A 24,487-nucleotide genomic window follows, 5' to 3' on the forward strand; every position below is an offset into this window, starting at 1 on the left:
GAAAAGAGCTATTAATTTTACATTTAGCTGTTACTGATGTACGAATGTGTGAAAATTGCATTTTCTTGGTTCCTGTAAAATACACACTTGTCTGTCACACCCGAATGCATAGGCTTTCCTCAGCTACATAGTGTGTCCTTATGTCCCACTTTACCATGCGATACTAACCTCCCTCTTCCATGCTATAATTATATAGATACAGTTGTATAAAATGACCAGAAATTGCTATCTACAGTTTGTCCAGGTGACCATTAACAATATAGCTGTAAAATTTATTATATTGATACAGTATTTAGTAGCAGTAGCTCTATGCAGTGAAGACTCCATACATACACACACATGCACACATGCACTCACATACATGTATTAAAAATAAATAAATAAAAACAAAGACAGTATTATAATGCCCTATTTTTTATTGTATTTACTTATCCACACAAAAAAAATCAAGCTGTAAAAAATGGTACAGCCTTAAAAAAGCCTGGATGAAAAAAAGTTGTGAAATCAAAAGTGACATCCAAGAAATGGCTGCAATGATGTTGTGCTTTACTGAAATTTATATCATTACAGCCATTTCTTGGCTGCCACCTTTGATTTCACAACTTTTTCACCTAGGCTTTTCCATTTTTCACAGCTTGGCTGTTAGAAATTAAGTGAAGTTATCAGCCAAGATAGCAGCTGCAATGGACTGTGGTAAGTTTTTTTTGACATTTTTTGTGCACCTTTTTTACCCCCTGGTGATTGCTCTATTAGAGTATCTTAATCCCGTGATTTTGCACTTGTTTGGTTTTTGCTTTATAACTTTGTAGCTGTAACTCTATTACTTTTGAAGTTGTAAGTCAGCTAGAGACCACCCACTCAGATATTCATGACTTTAAAAAACGTCGGCTTTACCTTAGATTTTTAAATCACAAAGATCCTCGTGGTAGGTCTTCAACTATTACATAGAGTTACTCTACTCTAATATATTGTAACTCTATAGAGGTAATTACAGTAGCTGTAACTCTATAACTCCAAGCGTCATAGCAAACTTGGTACATCAATTCACCTTTCTATGCTCTTCATTTGTCCCAAAGGTCAAGGAAAATCGAGTTACACATTTGAGTTTATATCAATTTTTGCAAACTGTATGGGAAAATATCAAAGCCCTGTACCTCTCTACAGCTTAAGAAAAAAGAAAAAAAAAGAAATCAAATCGAAACTTTGAACACCCTTATCTTGCAAATTGCTGGTGCGAATTTAATCAAATTGCTGTGTGGCTTACTGTACCTGGTGGACAGCTATAATTCAAAATTACTTGCTTTGGAGAAGAGGCCATGGAGTATTGCATGAGTGAAAATGTTGTTTTCTTTCTTCCTACCAATGTACTCATGGTGTGCCGAGCTGACTACAGTAGTGATATGTGGAAGTAGAAAGGCATTAACCAAAAGTGACTAAGAGTGGTTGATGTGGACCTCTATGTGCCTACAGGTTACACCACTTGAAAGAACACGTAAGCTGGCAGGTAGGCAGGCAGGCAAACAAACAAAATTTAGATTTTGGGGAATGAAAAAAAAATATACTGTTGTTTCTCTAAAGGTTTTCCCTATGCGTAATGATGTTAGATATGGTACTTTTTATCATAATAAAAATACTTTTATTGACAGCTGAATTATTTTTTTGGTGAAAGATCTCTACTATACATTCACTTAATAACCATTTCCTATAAGGCTATTATGTTGTAGTTGCTATCTCAAAAAGATCCCAAACAATGGCTACTTCTGTGAGACTATATGTTTGATTAAATGATTAACCTGCTGATGATATTCCACTATAGCTACTGTATACTGTTTGTGTGTAACAAATGCGCATAGTGTAGATATACAAAATGTTTGATGATTTTACTTATGGGTATTCATTGTGTAGTTACTGGTCCTCCTACTGATGTCAGAGTTACAATGAGAACATCTCGTAGTGACCAATCTTGGCAGTAGGAGTAGAACGGTGATATTGACTGGTCATAGTACTATAAGTAGTACCCTTAACAATCTGGAGGAGAACACTCCCTATACCATCACTGTACAAACTGATAGTAGTGGTACACTTAGTGTTAATAGTGATGTAGTGTCAGTAACAACATGGACAGATGTGAGTGTAGCAGAAAAGTTGTGTAAAGCTATGGCACTACTTCTTTCACAGAAACACTTCAAATTCACTGCCTTTGGCATATTGGTAGCCATACAATATATGCGCTATTGTCTTACTTTTATCCTTCCTACCGTAGCAAGCACAGTATAGCTCCCATTTCTGGGTGTACATGAATGTAATAGCACCAACATACTGGAATACACATGTTCTCATGGTGAACTGTTCTTGTTGTAGATGAGATGCCACTTGCTATCAGGAAATGGGTTGCTTCTAGAATGGGGTGCACACAAAAATCTAAGCAAATTGTAGTAGCTAGGGTTCTAAGCAATAAAAACTAGTAAGACAGAAGATGAATGGTGGTATTACAATGTAGCTCTGTGGGAAAAACCTACTTTAGCATTGCACAAAATAGTTGTTGTGACATGCCAATGTAGGGATTTTACCACAGAGTTATGCTGTGATGCCATCGTTCATCTCTTGTCTCACTAGTTTTTATCACTTAAATACCTACTTCATTTAAATTAATAATTTTTAAATGATATAACTGCATTATTGGATTCATGATTGCTGCAAATCATGACCTAGCTTATTAGTGGTTGAGAACAGCTGTTAATGAACGTAGGAGGCCCTGAAACATCATAGAGATTTGTGAAAATCATTATACATTAATGTTCCCGGTAATTAACGTTAACTTTTGTATACTTGGGGTGGAATGAAGTTTTACAAATTTCATGATGGATGGATACTAGAGTGGGAGAAGGACCATTTAGTATAACTACAACTTTAGTAGAATGTAAACTGTAGTATACTTTCTTTATTATGATTATGGATACACTATTCAGTCTTCTTTTTACTGTAGCTCTTGCTCCTGTTGCTGGGATTACTGCACCTGCACAATCCATAACATCCTCTATGTTAACAATAAACTGGATGGAGCCTGATGTACCAAATGGTGTTATTACTCACTACACAGTGTTCTACCTGCCAGTGAGTGGTCCCTATGGTCCTATTATGACTAGTAATAGGAGGAAGAGACAACTAGCACAAGATGGAGAGTTTGCTATGAACTTTACTGGAACTTCTGGTACACTAACTAATCTTAATGGATCAGTGACATACAGGATTCAAGTGTCAGCTGTTGCACTGTACAATGGAGAGGAGCTATTTGGAGATCGATCAACCTCAAAAATGATAACTACATCTGAAGGAAGTGAGTTATTTAAATATCAACTTGTATTCATTATGATTTCTTGTATAGCTCCCACTGAACCTCGTGATATTGTTGCTACTAATGTAACACAATCAAGTATATCCCTCACATGGCAGAGACCTGATCCTCCTAATGGACTGATCACTAACTTCACAGTAAGTAATGATAATAACATGTTTTGTAGTAGTTGTATACATTCATATTTTCATGTTTCTGGTATAGGTGTCATATAATGCTACGGTAACATACTTCAATCAAGTGACTGGTCAAATGGAAGCTTTTGTTTTCTATAATTTTACTAGTGTTGAACTCAGTGATGACATTATTTCAGTGTCATTTAACCTTACTGATCTGAGACTTGGTACAGAGTACCAGTTCACTATTGTGGCTTACACCAATGTTGGACCAGGACCTGAAGCAATGATCTCGGTGTCCACACTACCTGATGGTAATAATTGATAGTTTATAAAAATTAATCGTGATAAGCAAAGTAGCATGTAGAAATCATGATTCAAAGCTTTTAATTTGAGTTACCTAATGGCTTGTGAAATTCATGCTACAAGTATAGTAGAAGTATTTATGATTGTCTAAACTTATACCGGTATATGTATTTTAGTTGGGTTGCTATACCACAAGTGCTCTCGTAGTGGTTAAGGGCAGGGTTGATATATAGCTGAGCACAAAAATGGATTAGGAATACAATGGAAAGCCAAAAGTTGACATATTATGTCACAGACCATACAAAAGGCTTGAAATCAACTACAAGTAGTTCTACACCTTCACAGAAAGTTTCATGCTATCACCACCTTCACACAGAGGCTAAACCTAAGCCAAAAAGGTAGCCTGAGCAAGAATGAGGGAAAGCAGACTATGTTGTACATGGATGTATTAACATTAATTTTAGTACTGTAGTATCAGTGTTTGCTGTGTGGTGAACACAGCTTGTTTTTCTGCATTCTGTGTACATAGTTTCAGTTTCAAGCTTTGACAACCTGTTTCACAGGTTTTCTGTAGCCTTCTTGCAGGCCCCTAGAGGGCTTTGTAGTTACCCTTAATGAAAAAATAAGAAGAAATGATGTTAAAGTACTGGCAGAATGCAGAGGAAATTCTGTATCCCAGGCTGTGTGGCTTCTCAGGAACTTGCATCGACTGCAAGCTGTCTGAGTATAGATCATCACCTTGTTTGGGGGTTTTCTGTATTAAGCATAGTTTTTGACTAAAGTTTCTGATTCCCTGCTTCACAGAGTTCTGTCTTATTAATAAATAAATGAAGAAATAAATAAATGAATCAGATTATCACACATGCTTGTACAAATCCAGGCCAGAAATGAGGTCTAAGGAGAAAGTGGACTTTGTCATGCATGGATGTATATGTATGTAACATTGTTAAGTACACTAATTCTGTCTTTTTGTTGTGAGGTAAGCATGGCTTGTTTTGCTGTCTGGTCTCTGTCCCAGCTTACTACAAGACAGTGCAACCATGTTGTATCAATACATACAAGTTTAATTTACATAATTATGTTGCTATTGTTTACATTGATATAACAATAATGGCAGCACTAGTTTGCATTAGCTTAGCATAGAGCGAAACATTAAGGTAGTTGTATATAGACAATCACATTGGAGCCTTTTATATCTAAAATTCCCCTACAAACTTGCAAATCTTTTAAGCGTTAGCAGAGTTGTTAGTAGCTTTTGACTGAAAATTTTTTTCATATACTTGGTAAAAGATAACTAAAGAAAACACTCAAAACAGTGTTTTAAGGTTTGCTATGCACCTATTTATTTGCTCTTTACATTTCACAAGCAGAATTTAAGCATAAAAGATGTACATGGCACTAGTACTCGGTATACCATGAAGTGGTTTGAGGTTGAGATCAATACCCATTGTGTTTAAAACTTTCAGATCATATTGTGAGTACAATTCAGTATTTCTTTACAAGCATTCACTATTCAGAAAAGTTTTAAAGGTATCCTTATTCATTTTAAGCTCTATGTGATGTAAAGGTGAACTAGTGCAATAAATTTAAAATGAAGCAAAAAAGTAGTGAAATGAGATATCAATGATGGCAGCTATTACAATATAGCTGTGTGGGAATTGGCATGTTTAGTAAATGCCTAAGTAGGGTTTTTCCTACATAGTGTTGTAGTTACTACTAGCATTCATATAATTATCTTGTTTTACCACTTTTATTGCTGGAACTGTGCTTCATTTTAAAGCTTTTAATTGCAATATTTTGTTGATTTTTTTTGTTTTAGCATACAGTACTATGTACGTATGATATGCATGTGTAGCTATGACTGCTTATTGGAGTATGTCAATCTTGCACTTATCTACACAGTAGACTGGGTGCCATTCTGGAGCTGATTGGAGCTAGATCATTAAAGGAGCATCGTTGCTGCTCTCTGATCACTAATGGCATGGCAGCATGTTCTGATCATTTAAGCTGGTCACCATGCAATTGTTTTACAAGTGCAGCTACAGCTATATTATGTGCTCCCTTTTATAGTATCGTAGGTGCTTCAAATAGCTCCTAAATATGCTAGTGTATTGATATGGGAAATTGTCAGCTTGGTATCATTTCCTTGCATGAAGAAGTCAACCATGTATTTAAAGATTAAAGGAAAGGCAAAAAAGTAGAAGGCAGACACTCATCAGAACCAGCAAAGGCACATGCCATACATGAGTTTGTTATGGTGGCAGTTTGTTATGGTGGCAGTTTGTTATGTGCGCTAACTTCATTTGGCCTCTAGTATTGTGACTGTTCAGGCTGGCAGGCATGCAGACCAAAAATCCAGTTTTGAGGATCTTTTGAAATTAAAGTGGTTTTAATACTGTATTGTTGGATAAATATTTCTGTGTTAAGTTTACTTTTGTAAATTTTATGCATTTATTGATGTATATTGTATGCTGTAGCTCCTCCTACACCTCTCACTCCACAAATATCAAGAACTACTACTACTACTATAGGAATAGAAATACAGCAAGATTCTGATGTGAATGGTCCTATCATGTAAGTGACTTTTGCATTTGCTTCCCTTATTAATGCCAAATAATATCAAAAGAATTGTGGTCTTAAAAACATTTATAATGTAGCCTCAGTTATCCGGACCTCGCCTATCTGGTTAACCAAACTACAGAAATGACTGCTCTGTTAGAGTAGTGACTGTTCTAAAATACTGATATTTCTAAAAAATTCTTTATGTTATGTTGAGGTTATTTATACACAGTTTCAGAGATACAGACTTTTCAGACTTATAGACTACCTCTGGTCCCAAGGGGTTTGGATAACTGAGGTTCTTCTGTATGTAGGGTAAATGCTATAGGTTGTTTAGCAACCCTGGGCCTGCCTGAGCAGCAAGCTTGGTAAGGGTGGCACCTGCCAAGAAAAAAATCTAATAGCACATACTTTCACTTTTCTTGGAGTATTTTGTGTGGAACAATTGCTTTATAGGAAATTGCCTACTCAAGTTCACCAAAAATCTTTCATCAATAAAACTTCTATTAATTATATGCCACTGTCATATGATCATAATTTGAAATTTTGAAGTGGTCAAGAGTTGATAGTATGCTGAAGTGTGCTGCAATTTAGTACTGGAATAGTAGTTTTATTTATGGTAGACTGATGAAAAATGGACGAAGTCATTTGTTACCGTTGCCTCCCAGGCCAGGCATGGTGAATGGATAGATTATTGTTTTGTTTCAAACCCTCTAATTTTGGATATGAAGCACGTGTGTATAAAGAGTTGTATGTGAGTATGAAAAGAGAAGGGCTCAGCTGATACTGGAACTGGAGTTGTGATTAATCAATCCATCTGCGTTTAGTTGTAGCTTCTATCCATATACATAGCTACACGGTTTTGCTCAAAACAGTTCCTTTTACACCCAGCATAATTCATGCATGCTTCATTTGGAGGAAAACTTAAGAATATACAGTAGGTATCATAGTGAATGATTGCCCAAAGTTCCATGGTGATTGGGTACAATATCAAGAAGTCACATGCTATTTCATAATTTGCCAACACAATAACCAGAGAAAATACTAAAGACAAAATACTGTACTTTAAAAGGCCACCTGAATTCTCTGACAAATAAAATGGTGGCCAAGTGGTAGAGAATGATGAGCTAATTTTCTCATTCCGTACCAAAATAGTCCTAGCTAATACAAATTGATTATAGTCTTGTAGAAATTCTGCAGATTTGATCATTGTACTCATTTTATCCCATTACTAGATATTATGCTGTTATTGTGGTGACTGGTGGAGATGAAACCAGTAGTACAAATGTGGAGGATATTGGTCCTTTTAATGAGGAGGAAGCTGATACAGCTAACAGTAATGGTCAACCTTACACCTATATTACTGGCATAGTAGAGACTAATGATATCAGTGACTATCCTTATCCTTACATAGTGGGGGATGAGAGTAGGACAATTATTGGTGGAGTAAATTACGAGAATGTTCGATTGCAATCTAACACAATGTATGCTGTACTGGTCAGAGCACATACTACTGATGATCAGGTGAGTGGATGTATTGTACTATGTAAATATGGGGAGCAGATTATGTACATACAGTGTTTCATACATGTAACTTTCCATCATTTTGTAAAACAGCTATAATAAAATTCATTCTCACTAAGTACAAATAAAATTTGTTGTAAACTTTGTGATCGTTGTAGTCTTTTGATCATGTTGACCATATGAATCATTCCTTGTGTATTTTATCCTAGTAATGACAAAAGTACTTGCAAAAGTATCTGTGTGCCTTATATATATTATAAAGGTTTCTCTTGTTCCATGATAAAAAGGATGCTGAGTATTCTTACTAAATGATCAAATATTTGAATAGTGATGCATGTCCTAATAACCACGCAGGAGGTCATTAATGCAGTTTACATAATTGTTATATAGTTACATTTCCATGAAGGAGCCATGTTATTTTGACAGATGTGAACTCAATTTATCCAGAGAATGCAATTAGCTACTAGTATGAAACTTCACACATTCATAACTTATTTTCCCCAAAGACGATTTTAGAGGATTTTGGATATGGTATTCTTCAGAAAATTCTTTGTTTAATGATATCAAGGTACCATTTATATCCTGGTATAGTCATTTTTAACCTTCAACAGCTGGGTTATATTTTCTGAGATTTTGCCTTTGCTTTGCCCATAAGAAAGACATAACTTACTAAGTTGTGGATTTGCCAGTTGATGGAGAACGTGATGGTAATAGTTGCATTCATAAGTTATAACTGTTTAATTAAACGGCTGTAGTTTATTTTTCATAGTATCACTGTGCATATCAATCGTTCTGTTGTTACCACTTCGTAGGCTGTAGCATTGAAAGTTTTTGACTTCCTAGAGGTGAAACTTTGATTGACTATTCCTATGGCTTTCTAGATAAAGAAAATGTAATATAATGGAATTTGAATGATGCATGAACATATGGGCTTCTTGCAGGTTTGGTCATATAATTATAGAGAGTAAACCTTACCTACCTGTAAGTTTAATACAGAGTGCTCACACTGGCTGTTTTTGCATACAGCATGTTTACCAAGCAAGTGTGGGTGTAGACAGACATAGAAACATTCACATACATGATTTTCAGAAAACTGTTTCAGGAAACCAGGTGCACTCCCTCAGCTGGCCTGTGGTTTAAATGAAGTTTCTATGGACTGAATTGGGTCAGGTCACCCTGGTAATCTGGGTCAACTGGATCACATTTTGTCAGGGTCATTCAAGTCTAACCTACTTTATCCCAGCCACGTGTGTGTAGTATGTAAAACTATTAACTAACAAGTGTAAAAATTTTAAGCTTAATCAGGAATCACAGAAGTAAATGATCAGGGATCATAGAAATAAAAAGTAGTGAAACAAGGTAGGTGGCCTTCACCTGAAGATATACTAGTGGACATTGTTAATCCCTACTTCAGCCTATAACCATGACTGAATTAGGGATTAAATGTCCGTGTAGGTGACCTTTCTTGTTTCACTACTTTTTGTTTCTATGATCCCTAATTTTATTTAAAATTCTTAATTTTATTTTATACTTGTTCGTTTATTTTTTTGTAACATTTATGACTGGTGAACCATGCATACACATTAGAATGGAAAGAATGGTACCATGCAGGCTTGTTTTTTTTGCCTGAACTTGCGCCCCAAGTATCAATTACCAGCTATATCAATTATCGTCTGAAAAGTGAAGTATCCATTACGCTTCGTTGTCAGCTATGTTCAACCCGTTACACAGCATTTCAAATCAAGAATTGTTCGAAAAGCACCTCTACAATCCACACATACCAAAAGAAAGAAATCATGCCGTGCGCCCCAATTGTGGCATATTGTATACTTGTATGATGTGAAATAATAAGAATCAGTTAGTCTCATGAGTACCACATGGTGTCAGAAGTGCTTGATGTCTCTGTTATTTTAGCGAAGTTAACGCTGTGTTATTTGTTCATTTTCTTTTGAAACTGTTACGCAACGGCATGGCAGGCAGCTTATGCAAACCACCGGACCCAGTTTCTTTCGATGGAAACGCCGCACGAAATTGGCAGGAATTTGAAGAACAATTAAAGTGGTTTATTGAGGGATCCGAATGTGGCGAGAAATCTGACGCGGTGAAGATTGGCATTATGCTCACTCATGCTGGCAAGTACGCTAGAGAAATTTATAAAACACTTCAGTGGGTGGAAGACGGAGATAAAATGAAATTCGACAAAGTCCAAAAGGCGTTTCGTGATTATTGCCAGCCACGGAAGAATGTCCTGTATGAACGTCATAAATTCTGGAATCTACAGCAAGACAAAGGTGAAACAGTTGATGCCTATATCACAAGACTCAGGTTGCAAGCTGACTATTGTGATTATGACAAGGAAGGATGGCCAGCTGCTGTCAAGAATGAAATGGTACGAGACAAGTTTGTATTTGGCCTACGAGACGATAATCTCAAAGAGCGTTTACTGTGTGAGGCCGACATCTCTTTAGGCAAAATTGTCGCATTAGCCCAGAGGATGGAATCTTCACAGCGACACATAAGAGAAATGATTGACAGTGGATCCAACAACAAATCAACTGACACAGTGCAAGTGTCTTGTGGTCAATGTGGACGTAAACACAAGCCTAGAGAGTGTCCAGCCTATGGCCAACGATGCTCCATATGTAACAAGTATAATCACTTTGCTCGTGTCTGCCGCAGCAGAAATCAGACTCCTCCATCTAGACTAAAGGCCACTCCTCAAACAAAGTCAAAAAAAGAAATTACATGCTATAGTTGAAAGTCAGAAATCAACTGATACTGAGGACTCAGATGGCGAGCGACTACAAGTCACTGATGCATTTAAAGTTCACGGAATCTCAGAATCCATTTGGCTTTCAACAACCAGTGTCCTTGAAAATAAGATCACATTCAAGCTGGACACGGATACAGAAGCTAGTGTACTTCCACTGAAGGTATTTAACCGTCTGAGAGATAAGACTATGCTTACTAACACAACAACAAAACTATCTGCTTATGGAGGCTCTGTACTCACACCAATTGGCACATGTGTCCTTGAATGTAGAGGGAAGCTTGCTACTTCTGCTGTTAGATTTTTTGTCGTCTCTAAAAAAGTTCAACCCATATTAGGGCTCAAGGACTGTACTAGTTTAGGTCTGGTTCAGAGGGTACATACCATTCAGGTCCCTGATTTATCAAAGGAGACGATTCAAGTCGAATTTCCAGACATATTCAAAGGCCTTGGAAACATTGGAAAATATCGCATTACCCTAAAAGAGAATGCCATCCCAGTAATACACCACGCTAGAAGAGTACCACATTCGCTACGGGACAAGTTAAAGCACTCCCTTGATGCCAACTTGAAATGTGGTGTGCTGCAGAAAGTTGATGAGCCCACCGACTGGGTGCACAACTTGGTTATTGTAGAAAAGAAGAATGGGACACTCCGCCTTTGCCTTGATCCCCGAGATCTCAATAAAGTGATCAAAAGAGAGCACTACAGAATGCCTACTGCACAAGAAATATCAAGCAAACTTGCTGGAAAAAAGGTCTTTTCTACATTTGACCTGAAAGATGGGTACTGGCAGGTTGAACTTGACGATTACAGTTCAATGTTATGCACCTTCAGCACTCCTTTTGGTCGCTATCGCTTCACTCGTATGCCATTTGGCTTGGCATCAGCCAGCTAAGTGTTTCAGAAGAAAAATGAAGCTGCTTTTGATGGGATCGATGGTGTTCACATTGTGGCAGATGATATTATTATTGCTGCAGCCAATGTAGAAGAACATGACATGATCCTCCGACAGGTTTTAGCCAGGGCTCGAGATCGCAATGTGAAGTTCAACTTCGACAAACTTCAGTTACGTGTCAACTCAGTCAAATACTTGGGCACCATTGTTAGTGATGAAGGAATTAAGCCAGACCCTGCAAGGTCAGTGCCATTGTGAACATGCCAGTGCCTACTGACAAAGCTGCTCTACGACGGCTGCTTGGGATGGTAAATTTCCTTACCAGTCACATCCCTAATCTGGCAACAATCACAGCACCTCTTCGGGCTCTACTCAAGTTGGACACTCATTTTCTGTGGACCCATGAACACAACAGTGCATTTGAGAAGCTGAAGGCTCTCCTTTCTGACTCGCCCATACTTCAATACTTTTATCCCTCGGTACGAAGTGTAATTGAAGCAGATGCCAGCCAACACGGGCTTGGGACGTGCCTTTTACAAAGGGGCTAACCAATTGCTTATGTTTCACGGCGTCTAAGTGACACCGAATGCAACTATCCACAAATCGAAAAAGAATTGTTGGCCATTGTTTTCGCTTGCAACAAGTTCCACCATTACATATATGTTTTTCCCACAGATGTACAGTCTGACCACAGGCCACTTGAGCAAATTGTCCACAAGCCTCTTGGTCAAGTGTCACCGAGACTCCAACGCATGCTGCTAAAGTTACAGAGGTACACACTTAATATCAAGTTCACTAGAGGCAAGGACATGCATGTTGCTGATGCACTCTCACTGGCCCACTTGGATGTCATTGAAGATCGTGACTCTGAAGAGATGGAATTGGCAGTACACACACTGACTGAAAACTTGCCTGTATCGGACTCCAGGAAGGCTGAATTTAGATCAGCTACTGAATCAGATGTGTCATTGCAACATGTCAAGAAGCTCACAAATGAAGGGTGGCCTACAAACCTCAACAATGTTCCAGAATCAGCAAGACCCTTTTGGAAGGTACGTGATGAGTTACATATTACTGATGGTCTTATTTTTGCAGGAGAAATGCTGGTAGTCCCTCAGGTCATGAACAAAGTTGCACTACAAGTCATACATGAGGGTCACATGGGAATTGAAAAGTGCAAGCAACGAGCCAGATCGTGTTTATATTGGCCTTCAATGAATGCTGACATTGAAACTCTTGTCAATGGCTGTGAAGTGTACAACACGTTTGCCCCAACAATTCGCAAGGAACCAATGATTCCTCATGAAGTTCCATCTCGCCCATGGGAGAAGGTAGGAGTGGATTATTTCACTATCCACAGCAAAGACTTCAAGCTCATAGTTGACTTACTCTAAGTACCCGGAGGTCATCTCAATGCCTTCCAAGACTGCGGTAGCAATAATCAAAGCTATGCAAGTGACATTCTCAAGACATCGGATACTTAACACTGTAATTGCAGACAACATGCCATTCAACAGTTCAGAGTTTCGAAAGTTTGCTAAACAATGGCATTTCACTATTATTACCACTAGCCCCAATTACCCTCAATCAAACGGCTTAATTGAACGCAATGTCCAGACCTTCAAAAGACTGTATAAGAAGGTAATAGAGGGTAACACCAGCATTGATCTTGCATTACTAGAGTACAGAAACACTCCCATCTCTGGGATGGACCTTTCTCCAGCACAGCTGCTCATGAGCAGATTACGATCCACTCTACCGATGACACACTCTCTGTTAACACCAACAATCAACAAAGGTGTTACTAAGCAGTTAAAAGATCGACAAGAGAAGCAGCAAGTGTATTATAACAGAGGTGCAAGACCTTTGCCACCATTATCAGAAGGAGATACTGTTCAATATAGGATGGCAATACATGGCGACCAGCTGTTGTAATCAACAGATGCTCAGAAGCTCCTAGATTATACTTCATAAAAAATGAAAGCAATCATACCATACGTAGAAACTGTCGCCATCTAAGAAGGACCCCACAGAACACAATGCAACGTTTCTTTTATGACAATGATGACTGTGATACACATGATCATGACTGTGATGTTCATGAACGTCAACAAGTGATTGAATAACTGCCAAGTAGTGAGGAACATCTGCCAACTGAAGGTCCATCACGTGTTTCCCGATATGGCAGACCCATCAACCCACCCCAGAGGTATATAGAGTCAGCAAATTTTAACACCCCAGAGGTATGTAGTCATTTAAGAACTTAACACTTCTTTATTTGATCTGTGTGATTTAGGCAGTTTGTAATTTACTTGATTAATATATTTGATTTGTGCAAATTAGGCAGCCACTGTAATTTACTTATTTGATGTTTTGTATTACATCTAGTAAGGGGAATGTGGCATATTGTATCCCATCCAAAAACAGCTTATAGCTGTAAAAAAAGTGCGCGTCCAAGTAAAGCAGAGTTAACTGCGACAAAAAGTAATGATATCATAATGCGGCCATGTGCGAGGTGTGCAAGTTGTAATATTAGCTAATCAGATAATACAATGTTATTGTTAAAGTGTTAATGAGAACTATGTGATGCTGCTAGTTTTGAAGTGCGTGAGCATCTTCATAAATGCCACATAAATTTAATTCTCAATAAAGCAATGTGTATAGATTCTCTGATAGTAATAAATAGTTTGAGTTTGGCCACCTTTCCTTTGTTCGTAGCATTGCTGTATACAGGAAAGGCGGCCAAACTCAAACTATTTATTACTATCAGAGAATCTATACACATTGCTTTATTGAGAATTAAATTTATGTGGCATTTATGAAGATGCTCACACACTTCAAAACTAGCAGCATCACATAGTTCTCATTAACACTTTAACAATAACATTGTATTATCTGATTAGCTAATATTACAACTTGCACACCTCGCACATGGCCGCATTATGATATCATTACTTTTTGTCGCAGTTAACTCTGCTTTACTTGGACGCGCACTTTTTTTACAGCTATAAGCTGTTTTTGGATGGGATTTCAATACTTTTTGTTAGAATAAGCAATGCACTGTTGATAACAGTAGGTGAGTCAGTAGTTTCCATGGTTTTGACAGAAACCCCAGATTACAGTGATAGAATATTAAAATATAACTGTAATTTTAGTGGCCAGGGCCGCCCACATTGGGGGTAACTGGGGTATTTTTCCCCCTACCACAGCCTGAAAGGGGCCACTTGAATACCTGTTTAAAGAAAGATCGATATACTCTAATAGAGCAGTCAGGATCTAGACCCTTCCTTGCCCCTGGGCCCCTCTTTAACTCTTTTCCCTGGGCCCTCTAATTTCTCTGGACGGCCCTGTTAGTGGCATGCAACTGCAGTCAACTAACACCCATTTTAACTAGTAAACCCTTAACAACACTTTGCCTTTCATCTTGTACTGCATTGAAACGATCAAGATACTCTATTAGAGCAGTCACAAAACAGCTGTAACACAGCCATAGGCGGCGGAAAGGGGGGGGGCTTAGCCCCCCCTCAGAATGATATCACACCGAAATTATCTTTCTTGGAGTGGGGCTGAAAACCGTGATAAAGATCGAGATACTCTAATAGAGCAGTCACTCTAATAAAGTATTCAGTGTGTAGCGAGCTATGTAAGGATTTTTATGTAGTTTATCAGCTAGAAATGGTAGCTGGTGAGGTGGAAGCTCTTGTCAGTTGGTTGCGACCTTTTTTTTTTTTTTTTTTTTTTTTTTTTTGGTCTCACCTTACTAAACTATAGAAATAAGTCTGGGTCAGCCCAGCCCCCCTCATATCAACTACTTGCTCCACCGCTGAACACAGCAATCAATATTTAGCATAGTTACAACTTCTGCTTAGCATCGGATTGTATAGTTTAAATTACTAGCTACTTACAGACTTTACAATATAAAAATATGGCACTTGTAGAAATGTGACTGTTTTATTAGAGTATCTCGATCTACTTCAAGCATTGACTAATTCAAGTGAAGAAGCTACGCCCCTGCCAAGAGATCTTGTGAAATGAAATGAGAAAAGGCAAGTATGTACAGAGACAATAGAGGGGCGCGTAATTATGTCCTGTTGTAAATAAACGCCTTTAAAATTTATATTACTACTAAATAAACGCACCAGAATAGGCTTGTGTGGCTGTTGTCTCCAAGGTTGTCTCATTATTTGTCTTTTCGTGTTGAAGGGATTTAGTCGCAATTGGTGAGTTTAACTATACATGTATTTGTGTTGTAAAACTTAATTGTAAAAAGGCGATTAGCACATATCATGATAAACATGTATTTGTCACAGTAGAGTCTCTCACGAAGTCACGATTATTATGAGACATTGGACCAGGGTAAAAAATTTACTGCTATATTTAGAGGTTGTAGCGTTTGTATATCTTAGTATCTTAATAAATAATCCCCCATGATCACTAATCACTAATAGTACAGTGAAAACTGGTCATTATTCAGGCCGTAGGGACAAAATTTTCTAACCTTGCCTTTTAAAGAGGTGGCTGCATTATGCGGCCTTAAAAAAAGGTAAGGAGCATGCTGTTCTAACTGGCTATAGAGATGGATTTAGTGTATGACAGCGTATGAGACAGTGAGTGCTGGCAGCAAGGGGGCAGCCAATCTGTTAGAGCACTAAAAGCACTGCTTCAGACATAGGCAGTTGACTGTCAGCCCCAAGTGTAAAAAGTTTCACTGTTGGTCCTTATAAGCTCCTGATGAAGAAAGTGATGAAGTCATTATCCATAGGATATATTTTTCAGAGTATCCATTTCAGTTCTACAATATAGTAGCCAAGCATAAGATGAACATAACACAGCATTCCAGTAGTTTAGTGGTGACCACAACACTGCCTGAGTTAAACTGTGGTGAGATTTGAGACTACCAGAAGCCCTGGAATGTCTTCAACACATGAAATACCAAATATCTAATGCCTGGCTTTCATCCACAGTGGACCTGTCTTGGTGGCCACTTGTACAGAAGGGAAACAGCTAGTTGCCACACCCCTTAATTATCAATTTGTAAAATCGTTAGCAAAATTGTGTGTGCGAGCAAGTGCGATGTGGCAGTGCCGTGTATATGGTTGCTGCCTAGCAGTGACACATCACGAGTATTGAAGTCACAATGCGTTACTGTATCATCCATCTAAATACAATCTCTGAATGTGTCATTTTGTGTAGAGAGCAATCTTCCACAAGAAGTGACCTGCAGGTTTCAGTGTATATTGTTAACCATTAATATTGTTCACAATATTGTGAACTATATGTACAGTGAAACCTCACTTAGTGGCCACCTCTTTAATAAGACCACCTCATTATATTGGCCACCTCTAGTAGGTCCCAAATATAGCTAAGCATTACTTATGACCTCATTAATAAGGCCACCTTGTTATTCAGGCCAAATTTTTTGGTCCCACAGCCTGCCATATTAATGAGGTTTCATTGTACTTATGTGAATTTTTATTTTTCGTAACTTTTCTTCAGGTTTACTGATGGGCACTATGAAGCATTGTTGACTGGTACGTGTATAATGTGGTGACTTGAAATGCTAAAACAGTACGTAGCGTGTCTTGTATGTACATGTAATGTGTTGTAATGTGTCCACACATCCACACATCTTAGAAATAAATGTAATTGTATTCTCTATAAATAGTCAGTTCCATTGTGCCACTGGGTCATAAGTTGGTTGAGTATGGATCATCCAGGGCACTTGAGTCACATTTTGTCCTGGCCAAGTGGATCTCATCCACTGACAGAATATACAGGATCAGATCACGTGTATAAATTACGGTGGAACTTGTTTATTGCCACCTTCACTCATTCAGCAGGTAACAGTGTATAAATTCTCAATTGGAATTGGCTTTTCAAGAGTGGTTGTCTTTCTATACTAGTGGCCATTAAGATAGGTTGTACTGATAGAGTGTACATACTAGAGATGCAACAATATCCTCCACTTAGTGTCGTTTGATAGTGATGCAATGGAGACTATGTATTATTGCATTTAAATACTATACTATTATATTGCAACTCTAGCACGTATTTATAACAGGAATGTTTGTTAACCGTTTAGACATACTGGAGCCACACCCACTCATCTGGATTCTACAAATGGAGTCATACCAACTTGTTGTCATCATACTCACTCGTTACTCCCATTGTGTTTGGATGAATATACATGCCGTCATGTGAGACTTGCTACCATGGCGGGCCACTGGAAAACATTTGCATAGCAGTTATATTACAGTCATTATTGTACAATTCTTACATTATTGTTGTGAAAAGTGTTTGGTATTCATGTGTCTCCTCTGTATGTTGTAATTACATGTGTAATTTTGTGTGGGGGTGCTATAAAATGCAATAATGCATGGTGACAATTGTATTAGGCGATTTTGCACACTTCCTTTTAAGCTAGCTACATGTGCTAATTACTCACAGCTTGTGTCAACAACTGGTAACCGCAGTTGTACTCTTGTGTCATTCTTTAAGCCGCGCCCTTAGAGGACAAATTATGTGGGGGCGACTAATTTCAAAACGAAGGATGGTATGCAGCACCATAGATTAGCTATATCTATGGACTATAATCTATGGCAGCACACTTCTTGGTGGCTATATGTACTGATTAACTACATAGAGCGCCAGTTTATCAATACCCAGAGACCGCAGTTGTGCTCTGCGTCATTCTTTAAATTCCGAGTAAAATTCTTAGAGAGCAAATGACGTGGGGGCGACTAAATTCAAATTTCAAACTAGCCATTCTCGAAAACAAATGTTTCAATCTGAACGAAACTTTCAGAACAGTTTAAAGACACATTGCCCTACATGCCAAGCGAGTATTGCGGAAAACAAAAATCTGGGATTTGTATTTGGCCTCTAGGTCGACTGAGGACGACTGAAACTTCGTTTGGTGCTGAAATCACGACTGTAGGGTAATCATGTATGGTGAAATCGATGATGTGAATCTTGAGGTGATTGAGTGAATACTGAAGCGATAACAGGGCGATCAATGTTCGGAATGCACAAAGGAACGCAAGGCATACACCTGCGGTTGCGTCTAACCGCATGCGATAAAAAAAAAAAAATAAAAAAAAAAATGAAACGTCCCCTTTCATGTCGGCAATCTCGATCACGAAACAATCGGCATGGATTTGCTTCACTGCTTGTGTGGTAGTTACTAGTGACACGATGAGTTCAACTCCAGAGTTTCAGAGGGATAGCGTAAGTGACGGGTGGATTACAGGAAGGCCAAATTTGAGAACGTTCGTTCTTGTAAAATCCTCACGTAGTGGTCGCGTCATTTATTGTCTGCGGCGCGCGTTTCTGCTTTACTGGCCGCGCGACTCACTACCGTGAGTCTTGATACTTGTATGCTGTGAAATAATAAGAATCAGTTAGTCTCGTGAGTACCACACCAATCATATTAATTATCGTCTGAAAAGTGAAGTATCCATTATGCTTCGCTGTAGGCTATGTTCAACCCGTTACACAGCAGTATGAATCACGAACTGTTTGAAAAGCACCTCTGATATCAAAATAGCCACAATGAAAAATACGGACGATTTCCGTTTCCAAGGGAAGCCATCACGTGCTTGCGCCAAATCGACAACTTTCCCTGTCAGCAAAGATGAATGGGATACAAAGGAGGACACTGGTAAGCCCATGAAGAATGCATTGTACGTACTGCGGTATGCCAAAAGGCACCTGTTGGGCCGAAGCGACATCGAATAGTGAAAAAATCAAGCCTGTAGCATTAGCCGTTATAGAGTTACGCTTGTCTGAAGGCATCAGTCAGTCAGTTACTCAGTCAGTAGAAAATTCCATTAAATAAAAAAAATTTAAAATTCCATAGCAACTTGTTGAAAACATTTCGGGTCAATCTGAAAGCTTGTTTGGGCTTAGTTTTACCTCACCAATACAACCTCATCGTCGTAAGGGAAAATCAAGGCTGGTTTCTGGGTGATATTATTTCGTGGGCCACACCCACTCCTTTGTGGTCCCTACTATACAGTTACTATTGTACTGTATGATACATAATAACTGAACTTATGGTCAAGTGAAACGATCGTAGCCTCTTCCATGAATGTATAAAAGATTTCTACGATCAACTTAATGATGCATTTTCAGGGATACAATTTTGCTTTAGGGGTTCCCTACCATCATACTTATTGATAACCCATTGTGTGGATGTACAACAATTATGACATTGTTTTGTACATTTCCATACAGTTCTCTACAAGTGCAGCTCAGACTGTCACTACTGCAGGTAAGTAGCAGAATAGTTCAAATGTTTAACTGTATAGTTTAGAATTTTAGTTATTATGTATGTACATTACTGATTTCCTTCCATGAAAACCAGTAGTTTGCATGTTCATAAGTTGTTCAAAATCTATGAGCTATCTAAAATAAATGTTTTACAAAACAAATGCGTATTCTGTAAATCCTATTATAATTTTTATTCTATACGAACTTAGTTCAATGCAAACTTTATGTGGATGTAGGTTTCCCAGATTAGACTAAGAATGAATTTCTTAATGTTGATATCAGTATAAATATAGCCATCCATTTGTCTTTCATCATGCTGCTTACTCTCCAGTCTTGGTGAGTATTAATACAATCAAATAAGAAGTGCTAATTCATCCGGCCACTTCCAATTTTTACTTTCACGATTGTAGGTGGCAACATATCACGACTATGATAACTATCACGATGTTATACACACTACAATTTTGATAGTATGTGCCACTTACATTTGCATGTGATCTCACAACATCATGACTATGTATAATACATATTGCCATCACAATGTTCAGAGACAATCATGATTAATCCCACAATTGATATAATCTCCCAGCCCTACTTCTGCATGCTTCCATTCATCCATTTGGTTCCACATGGGGTACTTTGAGATAATAAGTCGCTCTCTAGAGTTCCTATGGATATTATATACCTGAAATTGACAAGGAGAAATCACCCTGACCACCTGGCAGACTCCTGTAAGTATTTTAGTGTTAAATGGATGGCTGCAGGTTCGAGGCTGCCTAGGTCCAGTCATGGATCTTTTCTCCTTTCTCCACCTTTTTGAACACACTTTAATGTAACAACTTTAAACAGGCTGTAGGACCAGGTGTCCTACAGACCTTGTAAAGTCTTAATTAAAAAAAAATCCATAGCACTGCTTTGAAGGTCATGGTGTAGAGAAATCTTGAGGTAGAATAAGTTTCACTGGAACCACAGTGCAAAGTGTTCAACTGGTATAGAGCATGTGACTTGTGCACATGAGCTTGTGGGTACAAATCTGGTTGATGGCTATTATTATTTTTTCTTTCTAATCATACTTGTTCACTTGTTTAAATTACATGATTACAGTTTTTAGCACTCATGCACATAAACTACCTTACAATATAGGTGATCTTATAAAACTGTTTAGCATGTTTGTGAGTGGGGCATGCTAGAGCAATAAAATATTATGTGTTTGTCATGTCAGTCTTTGTGTCTGTCCCATGTATTGTATTATCGTAGGTGAAACTTTCACAAGATTAATGCTTACACTTTTTACTACACATGCACTTATGTACAGTATACAGTAATGTGCATAGTGTGCACTGTCATGCAAACTTCCATGTAAACTATGAGATTTTGTAACTGGAATGATGTAAGATTCACTGAGACAGAGCTAGGATTTTGATTACATCATTCCTGAGGCTGGCTTTGTTCTTTCTACTTAAGTAAATAATGATGTGAATCTGCATGACAGGCAGTTATTCAGCTTTATATTTAACCGTTTTGCTAACACTACACACATCCTTTTACTCTAATAATGTTAAGGGTGGCATAAGATATTGTGTAACACTTTCACACCTCAGATCAAAGAAGCCGCCTGTGCTACATACAAAATATAGTCAGGCTACAACTGGGCAGTGATTATAAAGATGTCGAGGCCGAAATTGATTGTGGGGATTGATTAATACTCACGTGATTAGGATGCACGACTTGGATATTGCCATGAAAACTACTCAGATGGAGAGTAGTTTGTTATCCTCACCATCCTACATGTTGAAAAATGTTGGGATAAGGTGAATATGAGTGCTATAGCATATTCATTGATCATTTCTACATGCTTTTAATATGGAGACGCCCCCATCGCAAAGCTACCACTCTGCATGGAGTAACCACTCTACAAGCAAGCTTACCTATCTTGGCCTTTAGTGAACTCTGTACCTTTTCCATAAACGATTCAATAGCACTGATTAAAACATTAAACTCATGTAACTGAAATTCTCCATGATATCTCTAGGATATGTCTGTTTATCATAATCGAACGTGACCAAAATGTACTAGCTGCTGACCCATAATCGAAAATTTTAGATATGCGTATATAATACATCCATTAGCTGCACTCGTATTGGCTTGGGTGATTGATCGCCTTGTACAGGCTATTAGCCTAATAAGTGTTACATATTAGCTGTAACACAGGGCATTTGGGCTTTGCCTTATATGTATGCCCTATGCCCTCGGGCCTGTGGGCATACATATCAGGCAAAACCCTCATGCCCGTGTTACAACTATTACATGTACTTTAAAAGTTATATATATATTATACATGTAGGTGTTTAAGGACCTCTAAACTGTGTTTGGTGTACAGTATGGTTACGGAATGTGTTTTTAATTGCATGTGAGGCAATAGGTTTGGTTTCTTGTTGGCACACCTTCTTTTACACGGGTAATGGTAAAACCAGGAACGGAGAAATAGGAAACGAGAAATGGGTGGAAATAGAATTCCATTGCTGCAGAACACTCTTCATTTGTAATTGAAGGGGTAGCAGGCCACAGATTTTCTCACGACTTTGGCAGTCGAAGTAGCGGTGACTGCTGTATTAGAGTGTTTTGCAATTCGATTGCTAAAAAGATCATAAGATAAACATACAACTGTACTAACAGAATGGCAATTGTGTGTCTTGGTACAATGTCAAATCTATCAATTAGATAAATTCCAGAGGAGTACAGCTTATTTCTTTATGAGTGACTTTTCTCGATTCAGTAGTGTGACCAGTATGCTGACCTGGCACAAAAGAAGAAAATGTCTTAAGCTACTTATGCTCTTTACATTGATTCATGGTCTTGTTGAAGTCTCATCGATTACTCTAACTCCCTTAACCTCATGTACTTGTGGCCACTCTCGTCATCATGCTATCAGTCCACCAACTCAACTGAAACATGTTTACATTCTTTCTTGCCTTTAGCAGTAAAATTATGGAATAATCTACCTCAATCACTAATGTTGTTGATGATTTTATGCAAAACTTGAACTCTACTTATATCCCACGCCCCCTGTATGATTATCTGTGTGTGTGTGTAAACTCTTTTAGAGGTTTTACACAGTAATTATAATAGTAGTAAAATTTCTGATGGTGGATAATGGATATCACCCTGGTGGTATCCTTGGTGGTATCAATAGCTTAAGTTGAAGTGACTGCTGTATCACAATATGAAGTATTATTACAACCGAGTTTAACATCATTACGAGCTTCTGAGAATTTTAATAGCGTTATACATGCCAGCCAGGATCCTTAATGTCATATAGTGGTAGTGCATTTGCTAGCTGACTATAATTAAAGCAGTCACTTTAGCTTGAGCCACTGATACCGCCAGGATGATCTGCATTAAATCCACCATCAGAAATTTGACCCCAAGACATTATACAATTGCCATTCTGTTAGTACAGTTATATGCTTATGATTTTATAGCAATTGAGTTGTAAAACACTAATACAGCAGTCACCGCTACTTCAGCTACCAAAATCGTGAGAAAATCTGTGGTCTGCTACCCCTTCAATTACAAATGAAGAGTGTTCTGCAGTGAAGGAATTCCATTTCCACTCATTTCTCGTTTCCCGTTTCCTATTTCTCCGTTCCTGGTTTTACCACTACCCCTTTTACACTTGGGCAACCTTTTTAGGTGCTGCTATGTGTATCTTTTATACGGATGCTTTCTCCTATTCTGCACCGTTTTTTGATACAGCATTTATTTGTTATTATTTCATACTGCTTTTTATTTCATCTTTATTCTCACACTGTGTACCTAAGTACTCAATGGTGGATCCAGGATGGGGCATTTGGGGCAAATGCCCCCCCCCCCCGACCTTGTGGAGGAGCCATCTTCTGATTAAAATACTAAACTTTATGCCAAGCCAAGTTCAGCTTATAAAACTCATGAAAATATTATGCACATTTTTTACTAGCATTTATTACGAATTTACCACAAACCAAAGTATGAAAATATCACCCAGCACCTTCGTACGTACTAAGCACCTCTAAAAAAATTATTGTGTTGCTGTTTAAGACATTCAGAGCCTTTTAAACAGCCTTAAAGACTTCACAACCATCTGCAAAGGCCAAAATGGTAAAAATCAGAAGTGAGATACTACTAAGAGATGTATTATTTGCTGCTTCAAAAATGCAGCAACTAACAAGAGGATCTGGCTCTCCCTAACCACCTACAACTTGCCTGTTTGTGCCCCTCCCCTTGCCAAGTCCTGGATCCGCTCCTGGTACTTGTTTCAAAACACCAACATTTTGTCTCTTAGTTATTATTTTTTGTTGTATTTTCATTCAGTAGTATAGCATAAAAAGATACTGTAACATGGGAATCCTAAAATAGTCAGTGAAAATATTTAGATCATCTGTCAACAAAAGTTACTGATTTTGCACCTTACTCTTATAGGGACATCAGGATCATCAGACAGTGACAGCAGTAGCAGCAATTATATTATTCTCATCGTTTTGCTTGTGATCTCATTTGTGGTAAACATTATTGTAGTGAAACTTGAATAATTTTTGTAGTAACATAGCATTATGTAATAGATCACGTGTATATTATGTAATACATTATAACTATATTGTGTAATGCATCACGTGTGTATTGTTGTAACAATTTCATTAATAACGTTTTGA

At 38.0% G+C, this 24,487-nt stretch overlaps 1 protein-coding gene and 1 long non-coding RNA gene across 3 annotated transcripts; both read left to right on the forward strand.

Annotated features, from left to right (window-relative positions):
• Positions 1-1,253: 1,253 nt before the first annotated feature.
• Positions 1,254-24,487, forward strand: LOC136255616 (phosphatidylinositol phosphatase PTPRQ-like). Of its 2 annotated transcripts, XM_066048423.1 has the most exons (9): positions 1,254-1,504; positions 1,906-2,127; positions 2,987-3,337; positions 3,386-3,492; positions 3,560-3,785; positions 6,255-6,351; positions 7,572-7,860; positions 19,764-19,800; positions 24,258-24,487. In XM_066048423.1, the coding sequence occupies exons 2-9, from the start codon at positions 2,118-2,120 to the stop codon at positions 24,365-24,367; spliced, it is 1,227 nt and encodes a 408-aa protein (XP_065904495.1). In that variant the 5' UTR covers positions 1,254-1,504; positions 1,906-2,117; the 3' UTR covers positions 24,368-24,487. The 2 variants fall into 2 exon arrangements, with proteins under 2 accessions (XP_065904495.1, XP_065904494.1); XM_066048422.1 differs by lacking the exons at positions 1,254-1,504; positions 1,906-2,127 and having other exon boundaries at positions 2,891-3,337.
• On the forward strand, positions 14,664-17,914 carry LOC136255642 (uncharacterized). The gene is made up of 3 exons (XR_010701016.1): positions 14,664-15,748; positions 17,025-17,096; positions 17,611-17,914. It is a non-coding gene; the product is annotated as an uncharacterized lncRNA (long non-coding RNA).

This window comes from Dysidea avara, chromosome 5 (genome assembly GCF_963678975.1).
Source record: "Dysidea avara chromosome 5, odDysAvar1.4, whole genome shotgun sequence".
NCBI classification, from domain to species: domain Eukaryota; kingdom Metazoa; phylum Porifera; class Demospongiae; order Dictyoceratida; family Dysideidae; genus Dysidea; species Dysidea avara.